General features: G+C 46.6%; 1 protein-coding gene across 1 annotated transcript in view; it reads right to left on the reverse strand.

The window, feature by feature from the left end:
* Positions 1 to 22969, reverse strand: part of CREG2 (cellular repressor of E1A stimulated genes 2) — an 80238-nt gene that overhangs the window by 26010 nt on the left and 31259 nt on the right. Inside the window, exon 2 of the mRNA XM_073550641.1 lies at positions 4364 to 4533. Coding sequence (XP_073406742.1) covers positions 4364 to 4533 — 170 coding nt within the window. The remainder of the gene's footprint in view (positions 1 to 4363; positions 4534 to 22969) is intronic.

Below are 22969 nucleotides of genomic sequence, written 5' to 3' on the forward strand. Positions count from 1 at the left end.
GGATGAGTGAAGCTCTGTCTTGGGACCTTCACCCCTAGGCCACAAGGGAGCTGAAGGCATACACTCTGGATCCATCTTCAGCCCTTTATCCTGGGAAAGACAATCAAGAGGCAGGGGTGCTCTTGGGAGCAGAACACTGGTATAGTCGCTGGGGAAGTGTGAGGAGACTGAGACCACCTCCCCCTCTTCAGAGGCATCCTCACACCTTGACTCGGCGACTAGCAAACCAGGCAAAGAAGACGACCTTGCTGACTGAATGGGACACAAAGGAACCAGACACCTCTTGTCACTTGGTTGCTTCAAGTGTGGTGCCCTGCTGGGTCTCCAGACATAAACAGGTATAGGAATCACTGGATCAGAATGACCCATGAGCATACCAGTCAGCAAGTGGAAGATGACCTTCCTCATGTATAAGGTTACAACCTGGAGCTGTAGCTGTCCTTGCAGGACTAGACTGTTCTCAAGTAGGGCTCGGCCACCTCGAGACAACGCCCATGCCGGCTTCGGGAGCTGTACGACAGAGACCACACACTGACTCCGTATGGCTGGCGGTTTATACACACCAAAGCTCCCTGAAGACAGAGAAACAGTCATTGGCTTCACAGGACAGAGACCGTCAGGATGTTACTTCACCAGACCTGATTGTGGCTGCAAGCTTGCCAGCTGCTTTTTCTTAGACCGCTTGGATCTTACACAGGAGGCCGACTTGGCAGGCTGTGGAACAGGAGTGTCAGGGACGGTCACAGGCGGTTGAGACAATTCACCCACAGGTTCCTCTTGTCTGGTCTGCCTCTGAAAGCTTTAAGGGGAAGACTTTTCAAGAGCAGCTGGACGAGGCATGTCGAACACTTTACGGAAGGCCACCAGGAAGGCCCCCAGGCTCATGACGACAGGGTCCCCTGCTTCCCAAAGACGACAGATCCACATCAAGGCATCACCAGCTAGGTAGGACTTGATGTATCCCACCTTGACCCGGTCAGAGGAGAAACAAGCTGCATTCTGCAGGATGTAGTGCAGGCACTTTTTCAGGAACCCTTGTCACTCTTTAGGGTTCCCATTGAAACTAGGCGGGTCTGCTGGGTCATGCTCTTCATAGGCCAGGAGCTGCTTATAGAGGGCATTGGAGACGATGATTGGTTCAGAGGTCTCCACAATCGGAACCACGCAGGACGGAACAAATTCCTCTGGTTGCTCATACTGGCAGGACACAAGTTCATGACGCTCTGCGAGCGGAAGGACATGGGACTCAGCGGGAACCATGGCCTGTGCAAACTGTCACGCTCACGCCTTGGCTGAATGGCGCGAGCTGGGGGGTTGTGGCCCCACTGTGCCACAAACCAGACTACCCTGGAAGGGGTGTGACTACGACAGCTACTTTGGTCTTCACTGGAGCCTCTGATGATGAGGTCAGGCTTGTACGGCAGGTAGCTGTCGGGTGCCACTCCAGGGTGGTGTCTGGTTGTGGCTGCTGATCCCACTCGGGGACAAGTCACTTGGACAGGTGCTATAGACAGGCAGGCAGGTAGACACGACAGGCACGGCTGAGACACTGGGCAAGCGGGCACGGCTTGGAGACACTGGGCAAGCGGGCACGGCTTGGAGACACTGGGCAAGCGGGCACGGCTTGGAGACACTGGGCAAGCGGGCACGGCTTGGAGACACAGGGCAAGCGGGCACGGCTTGGAGACACTGGGCAAGCGGGCATGGCTTGGAGACACTGGGCAAGCGGGCACGGCTTGGAGACACTGGGCAAACGGGCACGGCTTGGAGACACAGAGCAGGTAGGTGACGGCTTGAGGCACAGGGCAAGCAGGAGTGGTATATGAGGGAACAGGTTTGGACCTGTTCACACAGGAGGTGCAGGTATGGATATAGGCAGGAAGGAGTGGAATATGAAGGAACAGGTTTGGACTTGTTCACACAGGAGGTGCAGGTATGGATACAGGCAGGAAGGAGTAGAATAGGTGGAGCCCCAGGAGTGTGGAGTAGAGCTGAACCACAAGGTCTGTGGAGAAGCTGCAGCAAGAAGTTCTGCAGCAGCAGAGAAGACAGAGCTGCAAGGGTGCAGATGCACAGACGGAGCTGCAAGGGTGCAGATGCACAGATGGAGCTGCAAGGGTGCAGATGCACAGACAGAGCTGCAAGGGTGCAGATGCACAGACAGGGAGGACACAAGGAAAGACACAGCAGGGAAGGAAGCCACAGACAAGGAGAAAGGGAGACAAAGGTAGGACAGAGTACAGACAAGGTACTGGGACCAAGACTCAAGGGCCAGGATATTCAGCCTCCTGGCAGGCAGACAAGGTACAAAGCAAGACAAGAAGTATTCCTCCAGAGAAGGAGATACACAGAACAGGGCCTGGCTTCCTCAGCAGCAAGTTACTAACTGAGTATAGACATTGTACAGGCAATGTTTCAGTGGGTGTGGCGGAACTAAATAGTCAAGGGCTCTAGTTGATTGGTCAGGGACAGATTAGACAGGTGCACCCTGACTGCATAAGAACCAGAGAGTTCTGGCTCCGCCCCCCCTATACAAACATAGCCAGGAAACATACAGGAGAGCAGAGGCACAGATCACAGGACTGGCAACAGACAGAATTCACAGCATGACCCGGAGCAGTGAGTAAGTTGATGTGCGGGGGACGGGAGGCCATGCAGTGACGCCAGCAGGGTTGTTACAGAATTGACCTCTAAAAGTCCTAAAGTTAAAGATGACCCATTTCCTTTGTATTTTAGGTCAAAAAATATTTTCATCTTTTACATTTTAAAAATCACAAAAAGGAATATGGACCAATGTAAAAGTTTGGGCTCCCTGCGTGGTTAGTACCTAATAGCACCACCTTTTGCAAGTTTCACAGCTTGCAAATGCTTTTTGTAGCCAACCAAGAGTCTTTCAATTCTTGTTTGAAGGATTTTCATCTATTTTTCCTTGGAAAATTCTTTCAGTTATGCGATATTCATGGTTTGTCTTGCATGCACTGCTATTTTAAAGTCTAACCACAGATTTTCAATGATCAGGGTCCTGTGAGGGCCACTGGTTAGAGGACAGGTAAACAGACTGGCAGGTACTGGGGACCTGACAACTAGCAAGCATATTGAGAACAGACTACCCTTGTAGCTCAGGCACCTCCATTTAGGTGGAGGTGCCTTAAATAATAAGTGTCTCCCAGTCATTGGTGGGGACACTTTAGGACGGCGTGCGGCCCCTTTAAGAAGTAAGGCGCACTAAGCGCCGTGCCCTGAGATCTGTGTAGCCAGAGGAGGAAATGCGAAGAAGTGAGTTGGTGTCCCTGAGAGGAGAAGCGTGCAGGGGCGCTGGCGCTACAGCTTTGCTATCTTCTTATAGCCTTCTCCTGCTTTGTGGGGCTCCAGCATTTTCATTTTCAGAGTCCTAGGAAGCTTCTTAAAAGAACCTATGGATGCTGATTTTTTGGCACAGGGTTTAGAGGAGGCTGGATTTTTATAAAGCTGGGAAATTTGCCTCACCTGGCCTCCTAATGATGAGAGAATAAGCTATAACCCTAATAGGCTATTTAAAGGTCTGAAATCTTGGTCAAAGTTATCTGAGCACACAAATCTCCAAGGGTGCCCAAACATTTGCAATGACACATTTTAGTTTTTTGTAATTCTTAAAATGTAAAACATTACCATATATATTTTTGACTATATTCAAAGGAAATTTGTCATCTTTAACTTTAGGCCTTTTACAGATCATTTCATCTTCAGCTTGCTTAACTGTTCACAATAACAGTAATTTTGACCAAACTTTTACATGCCACTGCATAGTGAAGTGTCAGTAAAGTGAAATAGAATAATAAAATAATTTTTCCTGCAGCATTTTTGTGTACTGTCTCATGGTGTGGCTGTTACACTGCATGTATTTTACCAACAGTTGTCACTTCCTAAAATATTATTTATTGCAATTCACCTAAACGTACTACAAAAATGTTACCTTTTAATGAGAACCCGTCCGATCGATTTCCCCCCCCCAAAAAAAAAATACTTTATATGGTCATGTTGTTCTCTGAAAGATAATGTCATCCATACCTTTACTTCAATCTATTGCTCCATGACTGAAAAATCACTGTTTTAATTAATATGCAAATTAAGTTAAAATGCTCTGATCATGCCCAGAGCACTTCAGCTTCATTTGCTTATACAGTTAAAAAGCAATATACTTCAGTTAGAGAACAACAGATTGTATCAGTAATAGACAATATCTTTTCAGAGAGAAATATGAACCTATATGATATATACATATAAACAGTTTGGTCAAGGGGTGGTGATGGATCATTCTGACAGAATCTCTTTAAATAAAAATAAAGAAAAATTTCAATGCTTCCCATAGCGTTTCTTTTGTTACCTGCAAATATCTCCATTTGGATCTGCAAATGTGAAAGATACAACTGGGTTCTTCATCAAATCTGTAATGATGCTTGACTTGGGAGGAATATAAAAGTAAGGAACTCCAGTACCGTTATCCACAGGACCATCACTGGTTAACAACACCTGCCCAAAAGGCACTCCTTGTATCTAAGAATAGGGTAAAAGAAGGGGGATATATACCAGTTATATACATAATGTTTGAACAATTTTTTTGCTTTGTACTTTACAGTGTAAAATTATGATGTAATACTCTACCTTTGTTTTTATTAATGTATATATTGATTTCTATTGAAATCCACATAGAATGTAAAATTAGTCCTTTAAAATGGTCCACCAGTAAAATATTTTTTTGATTAAAAATTCTAAATCAAGGCATACTCATTTTCCAACATCCATAAATCCAGTGCAGGCCGCATCAGAGCTCTTTACCGGTGTCTGCCGTCTTCAGAAGGCACAGCACTGCTGCAGTCTGTAATTGACTGCAGCGGTCAGATGACTAGAGGAATGCATTAACAGAGAAACATCTCAATTACAGGCTGCAGCCGAGCTATGACTTCCAAATAGGGCAGACTCGGATTCTGGAGATAGGGGAGGCCTTTGGAGTGAATTGCACTGGATCCACAGGGAGTGCTGGAAGGTGAATATGCCTCTATTTATTATTTTAATCAATCCATGCCTAAAAAACTTTTAATAATCTCACTATTGAAGTACATTTCTAGTTGATCATTTATTTTCCAATTTGTTGAAGAGGGGTGTCATGACTCTATTGTCAGGTGTCCCAGGACCAGAGGCTCCTTCCCTGTCCCTAACCCTAGGGGCGCCCTAGCTTGCCCTGTTCCCCAGATTACCTGATGGTGAAGATGTCGGGGCAACGTACCTTGCCTTAGTTCCTAAATCCGTCCTCAGTCTGTACCCCTCTCCCACCCAGGGAAGAGGGGAGCAGTAGTGTACCATAATACATCAACCAGACTAACAAGGTAATACAAACAAGGATAAAGGAAAATACCAATCATACAAATACACACACATAAACAACAGAGGTAAACACCGGGGAGTGGAGGATAAAGTTAAACCAAAGTAGGAGAAGAAAGAGAATTATCACACACTTAAAACCTAGCAACAGTCAAAAGATAAATCCACCAAATGCCTTTTACAACAACCGCAAGCCATGCAGCATCAGCTTGCTCTGACAATTTGTGCTAGCCAGGGCCCAGATTATATAGGAGATGCTAGTGGCTAACTGTATACAGCTGAGAGCCTAAATGCATGTAAACTTCCAGGACATCTCAACTGAGCAGATTGACCCTTGCACTGCTAAAAGAATTTTAGATTAACCCTTACACTGCTAAAAGAATTTTACACCATTTAATATGAAGATGAAGTGCTTCTAATCAGTGCAGGAGTAGGAGAAATCAGGCTCTGCGGTCTTCTGGCTCCTCTCTGTTGCGGTAAACCCATGACAAGGGGTTTTCCAAGATCAAAAAAAAAAAATTGCGCCAAGTGGCAAAAATAATAACAGACCAATCGCTCACCTGATAAATTCCCCATGGTCCCGCAGTGTCATTCTTGATTTACCATGTTGCAGTGATGATGTCCCTGACAACACATGTGACCACTGCAGGGAAACACTGACCCCAACAGTGCTTCAGTAATGACGTCCCTGACTACCTACATGAGAGCTCCAGTTGTCCTGTGGGTACTTGGGACACCATTGGTGCAACAGAGTAAACAAATACTGGCGGGAGCAGTGGCACTGAGAAGTGGAGAATTTATCATGCTCTTAATTATTTTATGCAATTCCTCCTTCCCCACCCACCCGACTTGGCCCAATTTTTCTTATCTTGAACAATGCTTTAAAGGGGTAATCCACTCAGTTTTTAAATTTAACAGCAGTAACACATGGTTCGAAAGCTATAGAAGGAATACTCACACTTGGGCTACTCACACTTGGGCTACTTGGCAGTCTTTGCTCGAAAATGATGATGTCCCTAAACAACATTGTCCTGACTACTTGGGCTTAGAGATGAGCGACTTTGCCTTTTTTTAGGGTCGAGTCGGATTTCATGAAACCCGACTTTCGCAAAAGTCAGGTGGAACGAAATCGGCCGACTATAGGGAAGAGTCGGGGTCCGACTGAAACACGAAACCCAATGTAAGTCAATGGGGAAGCAAAGTCGGCAGTCAGTGGAGGACAGTAAACACACCTACAGTGCCCATTTCAATGCCAAAAACATCAATTCTTATTACTGAAGCTTGTGAACCTTAATTTACTTCATAATAATGGTTACACATTGAAAATTGGGGGTTATTCGGCTAAAGTTGTGGGGGGGTAGGGCTGGCTCCATGTTTTCGCGTGCCCTGGGCCAAAGAGTGTCAGTGCGCCCCTTTAACACATACCACAACTCATGATGCTCCGATACCGCACAGAAATATAGGTATAGTACAATGACAAATACTTCACTGCTTACATGACATGACTGATCTATTTTAAATTGTACAATAGCTCAAAAAAAGGACAGTATATTACTCCATACAGTATTATGGCCACCACATTGTGCGCCAAACAGAATAATGAGCCCCATATATTTTGCCATACAGAATTATTGATCACATATAATGTTCCATACTGTATATGATGAGCTCCACATAATGCTACAGTATATGATGGTCCCTGTGGACGATGCTCCAGTGTGTTATGGACCCAAATATTGCTCCATATATAATGGGCCCCATTTCTAATGCTCCAGTGTATAATATGCCCCATAGATGCTGCTCCAGTGTCTGATGTCCCCCATTTGGAATGCTCCAGTATATGATGGGCCTCATGGATGATACTCCAGTGTATGATGGGCTCAAATAATGCTCCATATATAATGGGCCCCATTTCTAATGCTCCAGTGTATAATGAGCCCCGTAAATGCCGCTCCAGTATCTGATGTCCCCCATTTGGAATGCTCCAGTATATGATGGGCCTCATGGATGATGCTTCAGTGTATGATGGGCCCAAATAATGCTCCATATATAATGGGCCCCATTTTTAATGCTCCAGTGTATAATGAGCCCCGTAAATGCCGCTCCAGTGTCTGATGTCCCCCATTTGGAATGCTCCAGTATATGATGGGCCTCATGGATGATGCTCCAGTGTATGATGGGCCCAAATAATGCTTCATATATAATGGGCCTTATTTCTAATGCTCCAGTGTATAATGTGCCCCATAGAAGCTGCTCCAGTGTCTGATCTGCCCCATTTAGAATGCTCCAGTATATGATGGGCCTCATGGATGATGCTCCAGTGTATGATGGGCCCTAATAATGCTCCATATATAATGGGCTCCATTTCTAATGCTCCAGTGTATAATGGGCCCCGTAAATGCTGCTCCAGTGTCTGATGTCCCCAATCTAGAAAGCTCCAGTATATGATGGGCCTCATGGATGATGCTACAGTGTATGATGGGCCCTAATAATGCTCCATATATAATGGGCCCCATTTCTAATGCTACAGTGTATAATGGGCCCTGTAAATGCTGCTCCAGTGTCTGATGTCCCCCATTTGGAATGCTCCAGTATATGATGGGCCCCATTTTTAATTAACCCAGGCATGGTATGTGAAAAGAGCTCCATGGAGTAATCTGAAGTGTGTGCTGCCGCATCCTTCACTTTTGGTGTGGGTGAAGGACACAAGGAAAGGGGTTGCTCTTGACCAGAAGCCTGCACTGACGACTCAGTGCTTGCATTTTTTTAAACTTCAGAAAAGGAGGTGATAGAGCTGGAGGCTGTTTCAGCAATGTAAGCCAAAAACAGTTCCTGATGCTCCGGCTTTAAAAGCAGTCTACCTACTCCCAGAAAAGGGAGTCTTACAGGCCTTCCAGAGCTACACCATGACGCAGGCTCAACACCTCCTACCTTAGCTGCTATTGTGTTTTTGGCACTACCAGCAGATGCACCACCATCAGTACCAGGTGGCCTCCCACGCCCACGTCCGTTTCCTCTTCCACCATACTTCCTCATGTTTTGGAAAATGGACCAAAATACCAGCAGATATATGGTACTGTATCAGAAGCATACAGCTCTATACAGTCTAGGGATAACAGTAAATCTCCGTATATATTTCATGAGTCATACACAGACACTCACAGGCTCAGTATGCATTACCCAATAAAACAAAAAGTTGAAAAAGGGTACAGTATCACCAGATACAAGGTATATATAGAATAGTGTAAACACTCTGAATCTCCGTATACATTTCAGGAGGCAGGCACAAATGCTCTCAGGCCCAGTATGGATTACACAAGAATATGAAAAGCTGTAAATGGGTAATGTAACACAAGCGTACAGCTGTATACAGTGTTGGGGTAATCTTAAAGCTCCAAATATATTTCCGGAGTAACAGACAGACGTTCACAGGCTCATTATGGATTACACCAGAATCTAAATAGCAAAAAAGGTTACTGTATCAGAAGCGCACAGCTGTATACAGTGTTGGCCAAATTTGAAATCTCGGTATATATTTCCGGAGTCACCCTCAGATGCTCACTCAGTCTGGTTTTGACCATAATAAAAAATGTTGTAAAAAAGGCACTGGATAACAAGATAGCAAGTATATATATTATAGGGTACAATTGAAATCTCTGTATACATAGTCCCGTAGTCACGCTTACCCAGTATGGATTTGACCGTAATACTAAATGTCGAACAAAGGTACTGTATAACAAGATACAAGCTGTATCGAGTATAGGGTAAAAATTGGTATCTCCAATTCTCCGTTTATATAGAAGGTGTAAACCACACATGCTCACTCACTATGGATGATACCGTAATAAAAAATTTTAAACAAAGGTACTGTATCAGCGCATACCAGGTGTATCCAGTCTAGGGGTAATTGTAAATTTCCGTCTATACTTCCGGAGTCAGACACAGACACTCAAAGGCTCACTATGTATTACACCAAAATTTAAAAAGTAGAAAAAGGGAAAGGTATTCGAAGCGTACAACAGTATACAGTGTTGTGGTACTTTTAAATCTTCATATATATTTCAATCTCAGTAAGCCAGTCCAGACTCTCCGCTACTGGAAACTACATGGATACAAGTACAGACGGAAAGTCGAGTGTTAGCAGAAATTTGGGAATTACTCATCGCGGGAAAACCTCCCGGTAGATGTTGCAGAGGCGATGCAGACCCTCAATTAATGTGTCTGTGGAGACAGCGAAAGCGGTTCTTTGTGAAGAAAGGATTGCTTTATCGCAGTAGCGTGGATCACATCACCGTTACTTGCATCCATCAAATTGTGATCACAGGGAGAGATGTAGACATGGTCCTCACTGCTTATCATGATGTGTCTGGTCATTTTGGAATGCAAAAGACTGAAGCCACAGGCCATAGGCGATTCTATTGGATTGGCATGAGAGGAGACATTGAAAAAATGGTGGCAGGAATGTCATACGTCTATGATTATCACAGCTGTGAAAGGTGATCATAATGCACCACTGCATCCGCTTGTAAGTTGACGTCCATTACAAATGGTAGCCATTGATCATCTGAAGGTAGAGGCCAGCAGGACAGGCCATAGCTACATCTTAACCGTCATCGATCAATACACCAAATTTCTAGTGGCCGTCCCTGTGAAGGATTTAACTGCCCAGACTACACAGCGGTGGAGCAGGGAGAGGTAAGTATTGCAACTTGCAAGTGCTGTGACCATGACCAAGCAGGGGGCACACTCGTGGGTGACGGTACTGGCGCAGGGCCCCTCATAGTACGCTGGTGTGTCTGATGGTGAGTGGGGCCCCCCACTGTCAGAGACACTGTATTGTACTATGAGGGGCCCTGTGCCAGTGCCGTCGGCCATCAGTGGGCTCATCCACCTGTTCAGAGCAACGGCACTTGCCCGGGTGCGCCAGGTGTTGACCCCAGCCCTTAGGGGGGGGTGGGAAGCCCAGTTAGGGAGGTTTAAAAAATGGCATATGTTGATGTGTAGGCTGGACATTCAGCTGCTGCAAATGGCGTAATTGGGCAAGTCCGAGGAACAGGAGGACAAAAGCGAGGCAGTTTTCTGGCAACCTATGTGTCATCAGGGGAAGGTGGGACAAAATCCTTTGAAACCCATGCATGGTTCATTTTAATGAAGGTTAGATCATCAAGATTTTGGGTCGACAGACAGGTCCTTTTTTCTGTCAGGATTGATCCAGCAGCACTGAAGACTCTTTCAGATAACACACTAGCAGCAGGGCAAGCGAGCTCCTGTATGGCATAGTGTGCTAATTCAGGCCAGGTGTCCAGTTTAGAGGCCCAATAGTCAAAGGGGAATGACCTGTGAGGGAAAACATCGATATGAGAGAAGTAGTTTGTAACCATAGTTGAAAACTGCTGTCTCCTGTCACTTGTAATCGATGCAGTATTAGCAGTCGTGTGAGCAGTACTTGAGAAATCATTCCACAACATGTTCATTAAACCCGTCTCCAACGTCACTTCGGCTGTGAGCACCACGAACACCTCTTCCATTGTGCCCACTATGGCTCGTGGGAGAACCAGCACCGTTGCTGTGTGCTGGGAAAGCCTCAAACAAATGGTTTACCAGAGTTGCTTGTTTGTTAGCTAATATTATCTCTAGGTTCTCCTGTGGCATGATGTTATGTAATTTGCCTTTGTAGCGTGGATCAAGGATGCTGGCCAGCCAGTAGTCGTCATCCTTCATCATTTTGGCAATGCGGGGGTCCCTTTTTAGGATCCGCAAGGCATAATCGCACATGTGGGCCAATGTTCAAGGTGTCAATAATGCACTGCCACTGCTGGGTGGAGGAGCACTTTCTGGCAAATCCACATCCCTATAGTCACGCACAAACACTGTACCTGACCTTGGAATGCCAACATTTTCTCTTGCTCCTGAGAAGCATCCTCCTGCCCAAAATAATCATCCCCCTCCTCCTCCTCCTTTTCCTCTTCTTCCTCCACCTCGTCCAGAACAGTTCCCTGACCAGACAATGGCTGACTGTCAGCAAGGCTTCCCTCTTCCTCCTCCTGTTCCTCCTCCGCTGCAGACGCCAGATCCTTAATGTGCATCAAACTTTGCATGAGCAGACGCATAAGTGGGATGCTCATGCTTATGATGGTGTCGTCTGCGCTTACCAGCCGTGAGCATTTCTCAAAACACTGAAGGACTTTACAGAGGTCTTTCAGCTTTGACCACTGCACACCCGACAATTCAATGTCTTCCCTCAAACTGCCTGCCCGTGTATCCTCTCACAAATGCATTACAGCCTGCCTCTGTTCGCACAGCCTCTCAACCATGTGCAGGGTGGAGTTCCACCTTGTTGCAACGTCTATGATTAGGCGGTGCTTGGGGAGGTGGAGCAATCGCTGCAGCTTCTGCATACGAGTGGAGTGGACGTTTGAGTGATGGATGTGCAAGCACAGTCTTCGCACCTTATGGAGCAGGGATGTTAACTCTGGATAATTATTAAGGAAGCACTGCACCACCAGGTTCAAAGTGTGAGCCAGGCAAGGTATGTGTGTGAGTTTTGCACAGGCTATGGCTGCCACAAAATTACGGCGGTTATCACTGACTACCTTGCCTGGCTCAAGATGTAGAGTGGCCAGCCATGACTCAGTTTGTCGCTGCAAGTAGTCGGCCAGTACCTCCGCGGTGTGTCTGTTGTCGCCCAAAGACATCATCTTTAACACAGCCTGCTGACGCTTACCACTAGCTGTTCGATAGTGGGACACCTCGTGTGTGCAACACTGCCAGCTGCGGATGGAGTGCTCGTGCGACTGCGCTCTGTGGACATGCTTTCACTTATGGAGGAGGAGGAGGGTTGAAAGCCTACAGCCAACTGTTTCCTATACCATGAGCTAGGCAGCACTGTTCCACCACCGCTGACCCCTGTGGAACCCAGAGCACAGTAATGGACACATAACGGCCCTGGCCACGCATACTGGACCATGCATCTGTTGTGAGGTGCACCTTTCCACTCACTGATTGCTTGAGTGCATGGACAATGCAGTCTTTCACATGCAGGTGGAGGGCTGGGATGGCTTTTCGAGAAATAAGTGCCGACTGGGTAGGTCATAGCGTGGGACTGCGTAGGCCAGGTGCTCGCGGAAAGCTTCGCTTTCAACCAAACGGTAGGGCATCATCTCTAATGAGATTAGTTTGGCAATGTAGGCGTTCAAACACAGTGTACACGAATGAGAGGATGAGTACTTTCTTGTCCTACTCAGAGTGTCTGGTAGGGTGAGCTGGCCTGGAGAGCTGCATATGGGGGAAGTAGCGGTGGACCGGACGGAGTGAGAGGGGGTTGGTGATGGTATTGGTGGTGATGGCCTACATTCAGTTTTGTGTTGCAAAACCATTGTGATTCCCTGAGTGCTCACCTCAACATTTAGTGTTGGTGGTGTGCTTAACGGTGGCAGTGGTCTTACAGTGGTGGAAGCGATGGAGCATTGCTGGCTACCTTCAGTCGGAGCAGGTGCACATGTGCTACCTGAGGTTTTGTAGACCGTCCACGCTTGCAAGTGCATGTTGATAAAATGTCTAAGCATGCAACTGGTATTCAAATTTCTGAGTTGTTTACCTCGGCTAAAGGTCCTTCCGCACTTCTTACAGGTAACCTTTGCCTCATCAGTAGGATTTTGGAAAAAGAAGTGCCACACTGCACTCTTCCTACTATGGTATACATTTTCTAGCCTTGCACGCTGTGCTAAGTTGACCGTCTGGCCAAGCTGTTCTGCAAGTCTTTTAGTTTTTGGTCCACGTTTTTGGACAGCTACGGGTATGCCAGATAACCGCTGCTGCAATGTCAATGCCTGCTGCGGATCCTTCTCCTTATTGCGAGGGCAATGTAGTGCTCTGGGTCAATGTACCAGCAGAATCATCTAGCAGTGGCTGTGCATCAGTGCACTCCATGTCAGATTCATCTTCGACTGGGGAATTCAGGATTTGACTGGATAACCCAGGCATGGTATGTGAAAAGAGCTCCATAGAGTAATCTGAAGTGTGGGCTGTCGCATCCTTAACTTTTGGTGGGGGTGAAGGACACAAGGAAAGGTGTTTTTCCTGACCGGAACCCTGCACTGACGACTCCGTGCTTGCAGGTTTCAAACGTTCAGAAGAAGAGGCAATAGAGCTGGTGGCTGTTTCGGCAATGTACACCAAAACCTGTTCCTAATGCTCTGGCTTTAAAAGCGGTTTTCCTACTCCAAAAAAAGGGAACCTTACAGGCCTTCTTGGGCCAGACGATGACGCAGGCTCAACACTTCCTGCCTTAGCTGCTATTGTGCTTTTGCCAGAACCAGCCGATTCACCATCATTACCAGCTGTGCCCCCCTGCCCACGTCCGTGGCCTCTTCCACCATACTTCCTCGTGTTTGGGAAAATGTACCAAAAATACCAGCAGAGAGATGGTACTGTATGAGGAGCGTCCAGCTGTGTAAGGTATATTAAAAAAATTAAATCTACGTATATATTTTGTTAGTCAATTATGCTCTCCAATTATGTATTTGACCGTAATCCAACAAGCAGATATACGGAACTGTATCAGAAGTGTACAGCTGTATACGTTGTGGTGTAGTAACCACTGTGTCTGCTAGGGGGCGCTGTGTGGATGTCCGAGGAAAGAGGATGAATGGCAGAGTCATGATATGGAGACTGATGTGTGTGTTGATCAGCAGTGATACTGCTGACGTGTTGTGTCAATGTGTCCGGGAGAAGTCTCCAGGTAGCTGGGGAGACGGGTGGACTCAGTTACCTACAAACCCACCCAGGGGGTGTGTTTAAGAACGCTGTTGCAAAGTGTGTTTGAAGGGTTCAAGGACCTGTGATGAGGTCATAGCCATGTGACCAAGTGGGCGTGGCTATGGACCATATAAGGTGGCCAGGGTAGGTCACATGTGGTGAATGCAGGGACCTGGTTGGTCCGTTGTGAAAGGTCCCGTTTTCCTCTCCCTTCCCATGTTTTTCCAATCCCTCATCACTAGTGCACTATTTGACACATTTTGTCGCCTATTCTTCTTGTTATACTCATGGATGTAATTTACATAGTTGTATTTATTTTTCTGTGATATTTTGGTTTCTGCAGTGTATTGATGAAGGTCAGATGTATTGACCGAAATGTTTACTGCCTTTGACTGCAAATAAAATCCTTCATTTATTCTCAAGTTGAGTGCCAAAAATTTACTTTATTACTGTTCTGGTGTGGGAATCTATTTTTGAGCACCGACACAGCTGTGCCACGATATATCTTTAACCCTGCTGAGTCCTGTAGGGTTGCCTTCCCCAACCTATCCCTAGGCAGCAGCAGCTATATTAGACAGCTTCTCCCACCACTCCTTGCCCGATCATTTGTTCCTAGTTTCTTGTCTCTGGATCCTGTAGATGCCTGTTTGTTCTGTCTCTCCTGCTATTGGCTCGACTCGTACACCATTTATCCTCACGTCTCTGCTCCTGACCTTGTCTATGTATACTGAACCTGTGCTGCCTGCCCTGATCTCGAATTGTCAGACTATGCCTTTGCCTCTATCCTCCTGTAACTCTTCAACTAGTCCATGACCCTCCGGTCACCCGCTGCAGAGACGGGGACTGCCCTGGAGTTTCACCTATCTATTGGCAGCCAAGCCCATCTTCACCATCAGAGGCCCTAGTGAAGATTCGGTAGACACTTAGTCACGCCCCTCCAGGGTAAGCCCGACTTGTGGCGCAGTGGATCCACACCTACCGCTATGCCTTTTTATTTAATGACATAATCTAATCTATTTTCTAATACACTTAGATTAAAAATTCCCTTTTCTTCGCTAACTACACTAACTGCTTAACATCACTTGCAGGGGCGGTGATAATCTCTGCATGCTCGGTATTCTTACAACGATCACTAACATTGTGCTTTTTCCAGCTCGTTACTGCTGATCTGAGCCAACAATAGAGCGCGCTGTCATTGTGCACAGTGAACATCGCCAGGGGCTAGCCCAGCCAGGCCCATACATAGCTTCTGCCCCCCTGATCACGTAAGCACTGCAGCCAAAGAGATGTCACTGACCATCTGCAGCCATTACTATTTTGTCAGAGGGACTTCTGCTCTGACTAAATATTGCTGAGAAGCAACTGATCAGCAACAGCTGATTGGCGGCAGCGCTCTTGTGATCTACTAATGTCACAAGAGCACTGGGAGAGTCAGATTAACATAGCTAGAATGGCATCGGTGCCTATAGCGAGTATAATCTTTTCATATTTTACTTAGGAGCTCGGACATTTAGGAAAGTGTTGTCCAATAGTGGACAAGCCCTTTAAGAGCACATCTACATTCGGCAGGTTCAATACAGAATTTTTACAGCTTAAATCTGTCACCATGAAAAGCAGCCGCAAACTACTATAATGTGTAAAAACAGAACTCATTTTCTCTCCCCAACAGGGAGCTTGCAAATGGCCCAAGCTCTTTATGTTAATGAGCTGTGTGGAAGTCCTGGGTCAGAGCACTGCAGTTCTGAGGATACATAATGGTGCAGAGCATGGATCATTTGTTGGATTATTACACGGAAATGAAAGGAAGCTCAGAGAAACGAACTATTGTTGTGTCTATTCAGCTATCCACACATTTTAGAAGTTCAAACTTGTCTTTCTTGGGAATTGATTATTTTTCTTTAATATTCTGTTTAACTATCTATATTAAAATAAACTGTTGAAAATGTCAGTTTTTCCAGCGACCACAGAGACCTCACAATAAGGTTACATTTCCTGTTTTGTAGAAGTTATCAATTTTCAGAAGTTTTCGTATCATCATAAGGCAGAATGACAAAACCTCCCACTTCTTCCTACACAGTGACCACTACACATTTTACCGAGCATTCCCACAACCTCTCGTATGTAAGGCTGGTTTCACATTTTTGTATCTGTGTGCAGCGTTTGATCCGCATTGATTTGCATGCGTCATGCGTACATATCTTTAACATGGTGGACGCAGGAACATGCGTTTACATGCGTTCGTTTGCGGATGCGTACGCATGCGTCGTTTCATGGTGTGCGGCGAACGCAACATGTTGCATATTTTGAGGCGTCAAATATGCGCAGCCATACACATCGGATGAAGTGCGTCAAAACAACGCATTACTGTCTATGGGAACACATTGGTACACAAGGACATGCGTATGCATGTGTTCGATACGCATGCGTTCTTCGAATGAGCAGGTCCAGGTAGTGTTAAATTAAACTTTGTTTTTGTTAATACAAATTATTTTTTTTCACAATCCCTATCTCCCTGTGTTTTCTTTATCTCTTTACAGTATTTAAACTTGTGTGTATTGTTGAGTGAAGTATTAACGGGTGTTACAGTCAAGGTGTTTAGTATTGAAGTTACAGTGAAGGTGTTAGTATTAAAGTCAGCAAACATTACAGGTACATAACATTACAGGTACATTTTACTTATTAGCGGCTTAAACCATTTGGTCTTGCCATGCCACACGTCCAATATCAGAAACAAAGTAGGCTGTAAATTTATCCCTCCTTTGGGCAGCTTCCACTGTTGTCCTCAGTGGGTGATCTTGGTAATCTTGCAATGTGGTTGTCATGTCCGCCATGTCTGTCATGTCTGCCATGTCTGTTTTACTTCAAGAACCCCTGGAGCGGTGTGCACGCGCATCTCGTGTCTGCTATCCTGCATGTTTCCTAGAGCAGTGTGCACACTCACCTCATGTCTGTTGAGCTGCAGGATGCCTGCGTTTCTGCTCTAGAATCCCTTATCATGTGTCCTTCCTATGTTCCAGCATAGGCTGGTTCTGCATTCGTCTCTGCATGTCTGAAACCCTCATCATGTGACCTTTCCTAGGATCCTGCAATGTCTGGTTCTGCAATCGTCTCTGCATGTCTAGAAACCCTGATCATGTGACCTTTTCTAGGATCCTGCACTGTCCGGTTCTGCAATCGTCTCTGCAGGTCTGAAGCCCTGATCATGTGACCGCGCTCTGTGATCCTAGAGGAACCGAACTGGAAGCTCTTTCCTGGTCCTGACCCGGAAGTGGTGGTGCTATGCCCTTTATCAGACCGCCCCTTCCTATGCTCAGGGCCTGAATATTGTGTTGCTTCTCTGCATGGCTGCTTGGTCTGTGGGGTTGCCCCCTCTATTCTGTGCCCTTGCACCTTGTTCTGTAGTGCGTCTCTGCACATGCTCTGTGCTCATATTCCGTCTCTTGTGTCGTGCCTTGTCTAGTGTTTGTCCTTCGTGCCATGTTTTGTCTTTGCCTTGCTTTGCCTTGTAGTCCTTGTTTGCTCTGATTCTGTTCTGTGTTTCTTTCCATGTTTCCTGTCTCGCTTTGCTTGTGGCTTCAGGTACCCCTCTCTGTAGCCTGTCCCTGACGTGTCTGTCTACACGTGCAGGCCTCCGTTCTGTGCCCTGTCCCTGGTGTGCCCCTCGGTACGCGCAGGCCTCGCCTTGTACTTTGCCCCTGGCATGTCCTTTGCATGCGCAGGGTCCTGTCTACTACTCTATGCCTTGCCTCTGATGTTTGGTGCGCTCTTGCACTTTTCGTACTAGGCTTTGCCATGCTCTCTGCACGTGTCTCTGTCCTGTATCTTTGCCTAGCCCTGCCTTGTGGCTCCGTGCACATGCCTGGTCGCCTGTGCCTGTCTGTTGTGCCTCAACCGTGCCGCCTCTAGCCGTGCCTGCCTGTGTGCCTCAGCCGTGCCCCCGTCCAGTGCTATAGTAGTTACCGGCTGTGTGGCCGCAGCGGTGCCGCCTCTAGTCGTGCCCGCTTGCTTATGCCATCGTCGGTACCACCTGCCGGTGCCCCCAGCTGTGGTTTCCGTGCTCCCTTGCATGCATGCTGGTTTTCGCACTGTGCCTTTTCGTGCTACTCTTGCAAAAAGTCTTTTGCTCTCTTTGCTCTGCTCTGAACCCTAGTTTGCCTGCTGGATTCCGTAACCTGCCGACCGCTGCCAGAGGTCCGGACCTAGATGACTGCGGCCTGATGTCCGGAGCTGATGTCCATAGCCTGCTTCCTGGATCCTGTCGGTCAATGCCAGCACTCTGGATTCCGATGCCATTGAACCCGTCCCTGGTGTGCCCTCACACGCGCAGGTCTCCGTCCTTGTACCCGTTCCTGGCATGCCCCTTGGCATGCGCAGGCCTCCGTCCTGTGAACCCTGGCGTGTCCGTTGACACGCATCATGTCTTTAACCCTGTCTTGTTTCCTTGCATGGAACCCTGGCTGACTTTCGGATGTCCGGATCCTGATGTGTTATGAATGAGTCACCGTAGGAGGCAAAAGCAGAAATACAAGCTAAGTCCAGAAAACCAGAGAAGTTGGCAACTATCAGATTGCAGACCCCTGAACCTATCAACACAACTAGCAGTAGCCGTGGGGGGTTCCTACGATGCCCTAGACCCCTCGATCACAGCCGGAGAATTACATAGGCCTAAAGAAAGAAAGGGGAACTCTAAACTGCCCCAGAGCAGACCCCAAAGCAATAGGCAGCCCCCAACATATAATGACGGTGAAGCAAGATGAAAACACTAACACAGACAGAAAGATAGACTGAGCAAAGACGTGGCCCAAAACTACCTAGATAGGAAAGGACAGGAAGGCTGCTGTCTGCAATCTGCCAAAACCCTATCAAAGACATAAGCCAACACGCTGATATGAAAAAGGCCCTGAAGCAGCTAGGCTTCAAAAACTAAATCAGCACTCAGGTATTTTCAGAAGACAGAGCTAAATGAATTCAGCACACCCCAGCAGGGAATGGCAGAAATCCAGAAAAACAAAGCAAAACAAAGTCAAAGCACAAAAGCAAAAGGCCGAGCAGCAAACAGCTTTGGAGGAGCAGGAATTCAGACTGGTCTCCAAGGATCCCACAGAGAAATCACCCGCAGGGCAGAAGGGCGTCGGCAGCCTTATATCCAGTCCGTAACTCCACTCAGCCAGTCATCATCATCAGCCTCAGGTGTTTGACAATCAGGCTCACTACCTTTCTTTACCAGAAGAGGGAGTTCCTCGGGCCTCAGTAATGAAGGGGAAAATGAACTCACAACAGTACCTCCCCCTTGAGGAGGGGTCACCGAACCCTCAACTACGCCACCAGGGTGATCAGGGTGAGCCCGATGAAAGGCACGCACCAATCTTTTGGCATGAATATCAGAGGCCGAGACCTAGGAATTATCCTCCTGACCATAACCCTTCCACTTAACCAAATACTGGAGTCTCCATCTAGCCAGACGGGAATCCAGTACTTTCTCTACCTCATATTCCATGTTACCTTCAACCAATACAGGGTCTGGAGGTGCCACCCCCGGAACAACAGGTTCAACAAACCTCTTCAACAAAGATTTATGGAACACATTATGGATTTTAAATGTGACAGGAAGAGCCAAACGAAAAGAGACCGGATTAATAATCTCCACAATCTTGTAAGGTCCAATAAATCTAGGCTTAAACTTAGGAGAAGCCACCTTCATAGCAATATTTTTTGATGATAACCACACCATATCACCAACCTTAAACTGGGGACCAATGGTATAATGTTGGTTGGAAAACCGCTGGGCCTTTTCCTGGGAGAGAGATAACTTATCCACCACTTGGTCCCAGATCTGGTGCATTCTCTCCACCACAGTGTCAACACCTGGGCAGGCAGAGGGCTCCACCTGCCCTGAAGAAAATCGAGGATGAAACCCAAAGTTACAAAAAAAAGGTGACATCAAAGTGGCAGAACTAGCTCTATTATTTAAAGCAAATTCGGCCAAGGGCAAAAATGAAACCCAATCATCCTGATCAGCAGAAATAAAACATCTCAAATATGACTCCAAGGTCTGGTTTGTTCTCTCTGTCTGCCCATTGGTCTGAGGGTGAAAAGCAGAGGAGAAGGACAACTGAATTCCCAGCCTGGAACAGAAAGTTCTCCAAAATCTAGACACAAACTGGACTCCTCTGTCAGATACAATGTTCTCAGGAATCCCGTGCAAACGAACCACCCGTTGTAAAAACAGGGGCACCAACTCAGAGGAAGACGGCAACTTAGGGAGTGGTACAAGATGAACCATCTTAGAGAACCTATCACAAATCCCCCAAATAACAGTCATCCTCTGAGAGACAGGCATATCAGAGATGAAATCCATTGAAATATGGGTCCATGGCCTCTTGGGGACAGGCAAAGGCATCAACAACCCACTAGAGCGAGAACACGATTTAGACCGGGAGCACGTCCCACAGGATTGCACAAAATTCCTGACATCACGAGACAAGGAGGGCCACCAAAAAAACCGACTCACCAGATCTCTAGTACCAAAAATACCTGGATGACCAGCCAAAGCAGAGCAATGAACTTCAGACATCACTCTCTTCTTCCACTGGTCAGGAACATACAACTTTCCACTGGGACAACGCTCAGGTTTGTCCTCCTGGAACTCTTCCAGAGAACGTCTCAAATCGGGCGAGATGGCAGAAAGAACTACCCCTTCGCCTAAGATGGTAGCAGGCTTGGTCACCACAGGAGAATCAGCAAGGAAGCTCCTAGAGAGGGCATCTGCCTTGACATTCTTTGTTCCAGGAAGAAAAGAAACCACAAAATCAAAACGTGTAAAAAACAAGGCCCACCTAGCCTGTTTAAGGTTCAAGCGCTTAGCCGACTCTAGGTAAATCAAATTCTTGTGGTCAGTGAGGACCACAACTTGATGCTTAGCTCCTTCCAACCAATGTCTCCACTCCTCAAATGCCCATTTCATGGCCAACAGTTCCCTATTCCCCACATCATAGTTACGTTCAGATGGAGAGAACTTTCGGGAAAAGAAAGCACAGGGATTCATTTTAGATGTTACAGGATCCTTTTGGGACAAAACAGCTCCTGTACCAATCTCAGAAGCATCCACCTCTACCTGGAATGGAAGTGAGACATCAGGTTGCCGCAAAACCGGGGCGGAGGTGAATCTTCGCTTCAGCTCCTGAAAGGAAGAAACAGCCTCCGGAGACCAATTTAACACATCAGCACCCTTTTTAGTCAAATCAGTCAATGGCTTGGCAATACTAGAAAATTTTGCTATAAATTTCCGATAAAAATTAGCAAAACCCCAAAACTTCTGGAGGGCCTTCAAAGAAGTGGGCTGAACCCAATCGTGAATGGCCTGTACCTTGGCCGGGTCCATTTCAATAGTTGACGGGGACAAAATAAATCCCAAAAAAGAAATCCTCTGTACTCCAAAAAGGCATTTAGATCCCTTGACATACAGGGAATTCTCCCTCAAGATCCGGAACACAGTCCGAATATGTTCCACATGAGAATCCCAATCCTTGGAGAAGATCAAAATATCATTCAGATAGATAATCAAAAATTTATCGACAAAATCTCGGAAAATATCGTTCATGAAGCACTGGAAGACAGAAGGGGCATTAGTGAGCCCAAAAGGCATCACCAGGTACTCAAAATGTCCCTCCGGAGTATTAAACGCCGTCTTCCATTCATCCCCATGCTTAATGCGAATAAGATTATAGGCCCCCCTGAGGTCAAGCTTGGTAAACCAGCAAGCACCTTTAACTCTGGAGAATAGATCAGAAATCAGGGGTAACGGATACTGATATTTAACAGTAATTTTGTTGAGGGCACGATAATCAATACAAGGTCTTAATGATCCATCCTTTTTGGCTACAAAAAAAAAAACGGCACCTAAGGGTGACGAGGATGGTCTAATATGACCCTTCTCCAACGCCTCCTTAATATAGGATCGCATAGCCTCGTGCTCAGGTACAGATAAATTGAAGAGCCGACCCTTGGGAAATTTACACCCCGGGCTCAGTTCAATTGCACAGTCATAACTCCTATGAGGAGGCAGAGACACAGACTCATTCTCACTAAATACATCATAAAAGTCCGCCAAATAATCAGGAACATCATGCGACTGAGGAGAGGTGGAAAATACCGGAGCCTCACTAAAGGCACACCGACAACCCCAACTCACCACAGACACAGATTTCCAATCCAAAACTGGATTATGAATCTGTAACCAGGGAAACCCCAGAACAATAGTATCATGCAGATTATGCAACACCAAAAATCTGCAATTTTCTTGATGGTCTGGGGCGACCCGCATTACCACCTGGGTCCAAAACTGGGGTTTATTTTTAGCCAAAGGAGTAGCATCAATCCCCCTCAAAGGGATAAGCGTCTGCAGAGGTGTCATCGGAAATCCACAATGTTTAGCAAAATCCAAGTCCATTAGGTTTAGGGCTGCTCCCGAATCCACAAAAGCCTTGGCGGAAAATGTGGACAGGGAGCAGATCAGAGTAATAGCCAGAAGAAACTTAGGTTGAACACCCCCAACAGAAAACGTGTGTGCAAAGCGTTTCTCTCGTTTAGGACAGACAGAAATAATATGCGAGGCATCTCCACAGAAAAAACACAACTTATTATGCCTTCTGAACTCCTGACGCTGCTCTCTGGAAAAAACTCTATCACATTGCATAGGTTCAGACTTTTGTTCAACAGGTGGCAACACCTCTCGTGCAGCTTTGCGTTCGCGCAAACGCCGATCAACCTGAATGGCTAATGACATAGAATCGTCAAGACCAGAGGGAACAGGAAATCCCACCATAGTATCTTTTACGGCTTCTGACAACCCCTT

The sequence above is a fragment of the Dendrobates tinctorius genome, unplaced genomic scaffold, assembly GCF_039654945.1.
Source record: "Dendrobates tinctorius isolate UK_male_01 unplaced genomic scaffold, ASM3965494v1 ptg000166l, whole genome shotgun sequence".
In the NCBI taxonomy this organism is placed as follows: Eukaryota; Metazoa; Chordata; class Amphibia; order Anura; family Dendrobatidae; genus Dendrobates; species Dendrobates tinctorius.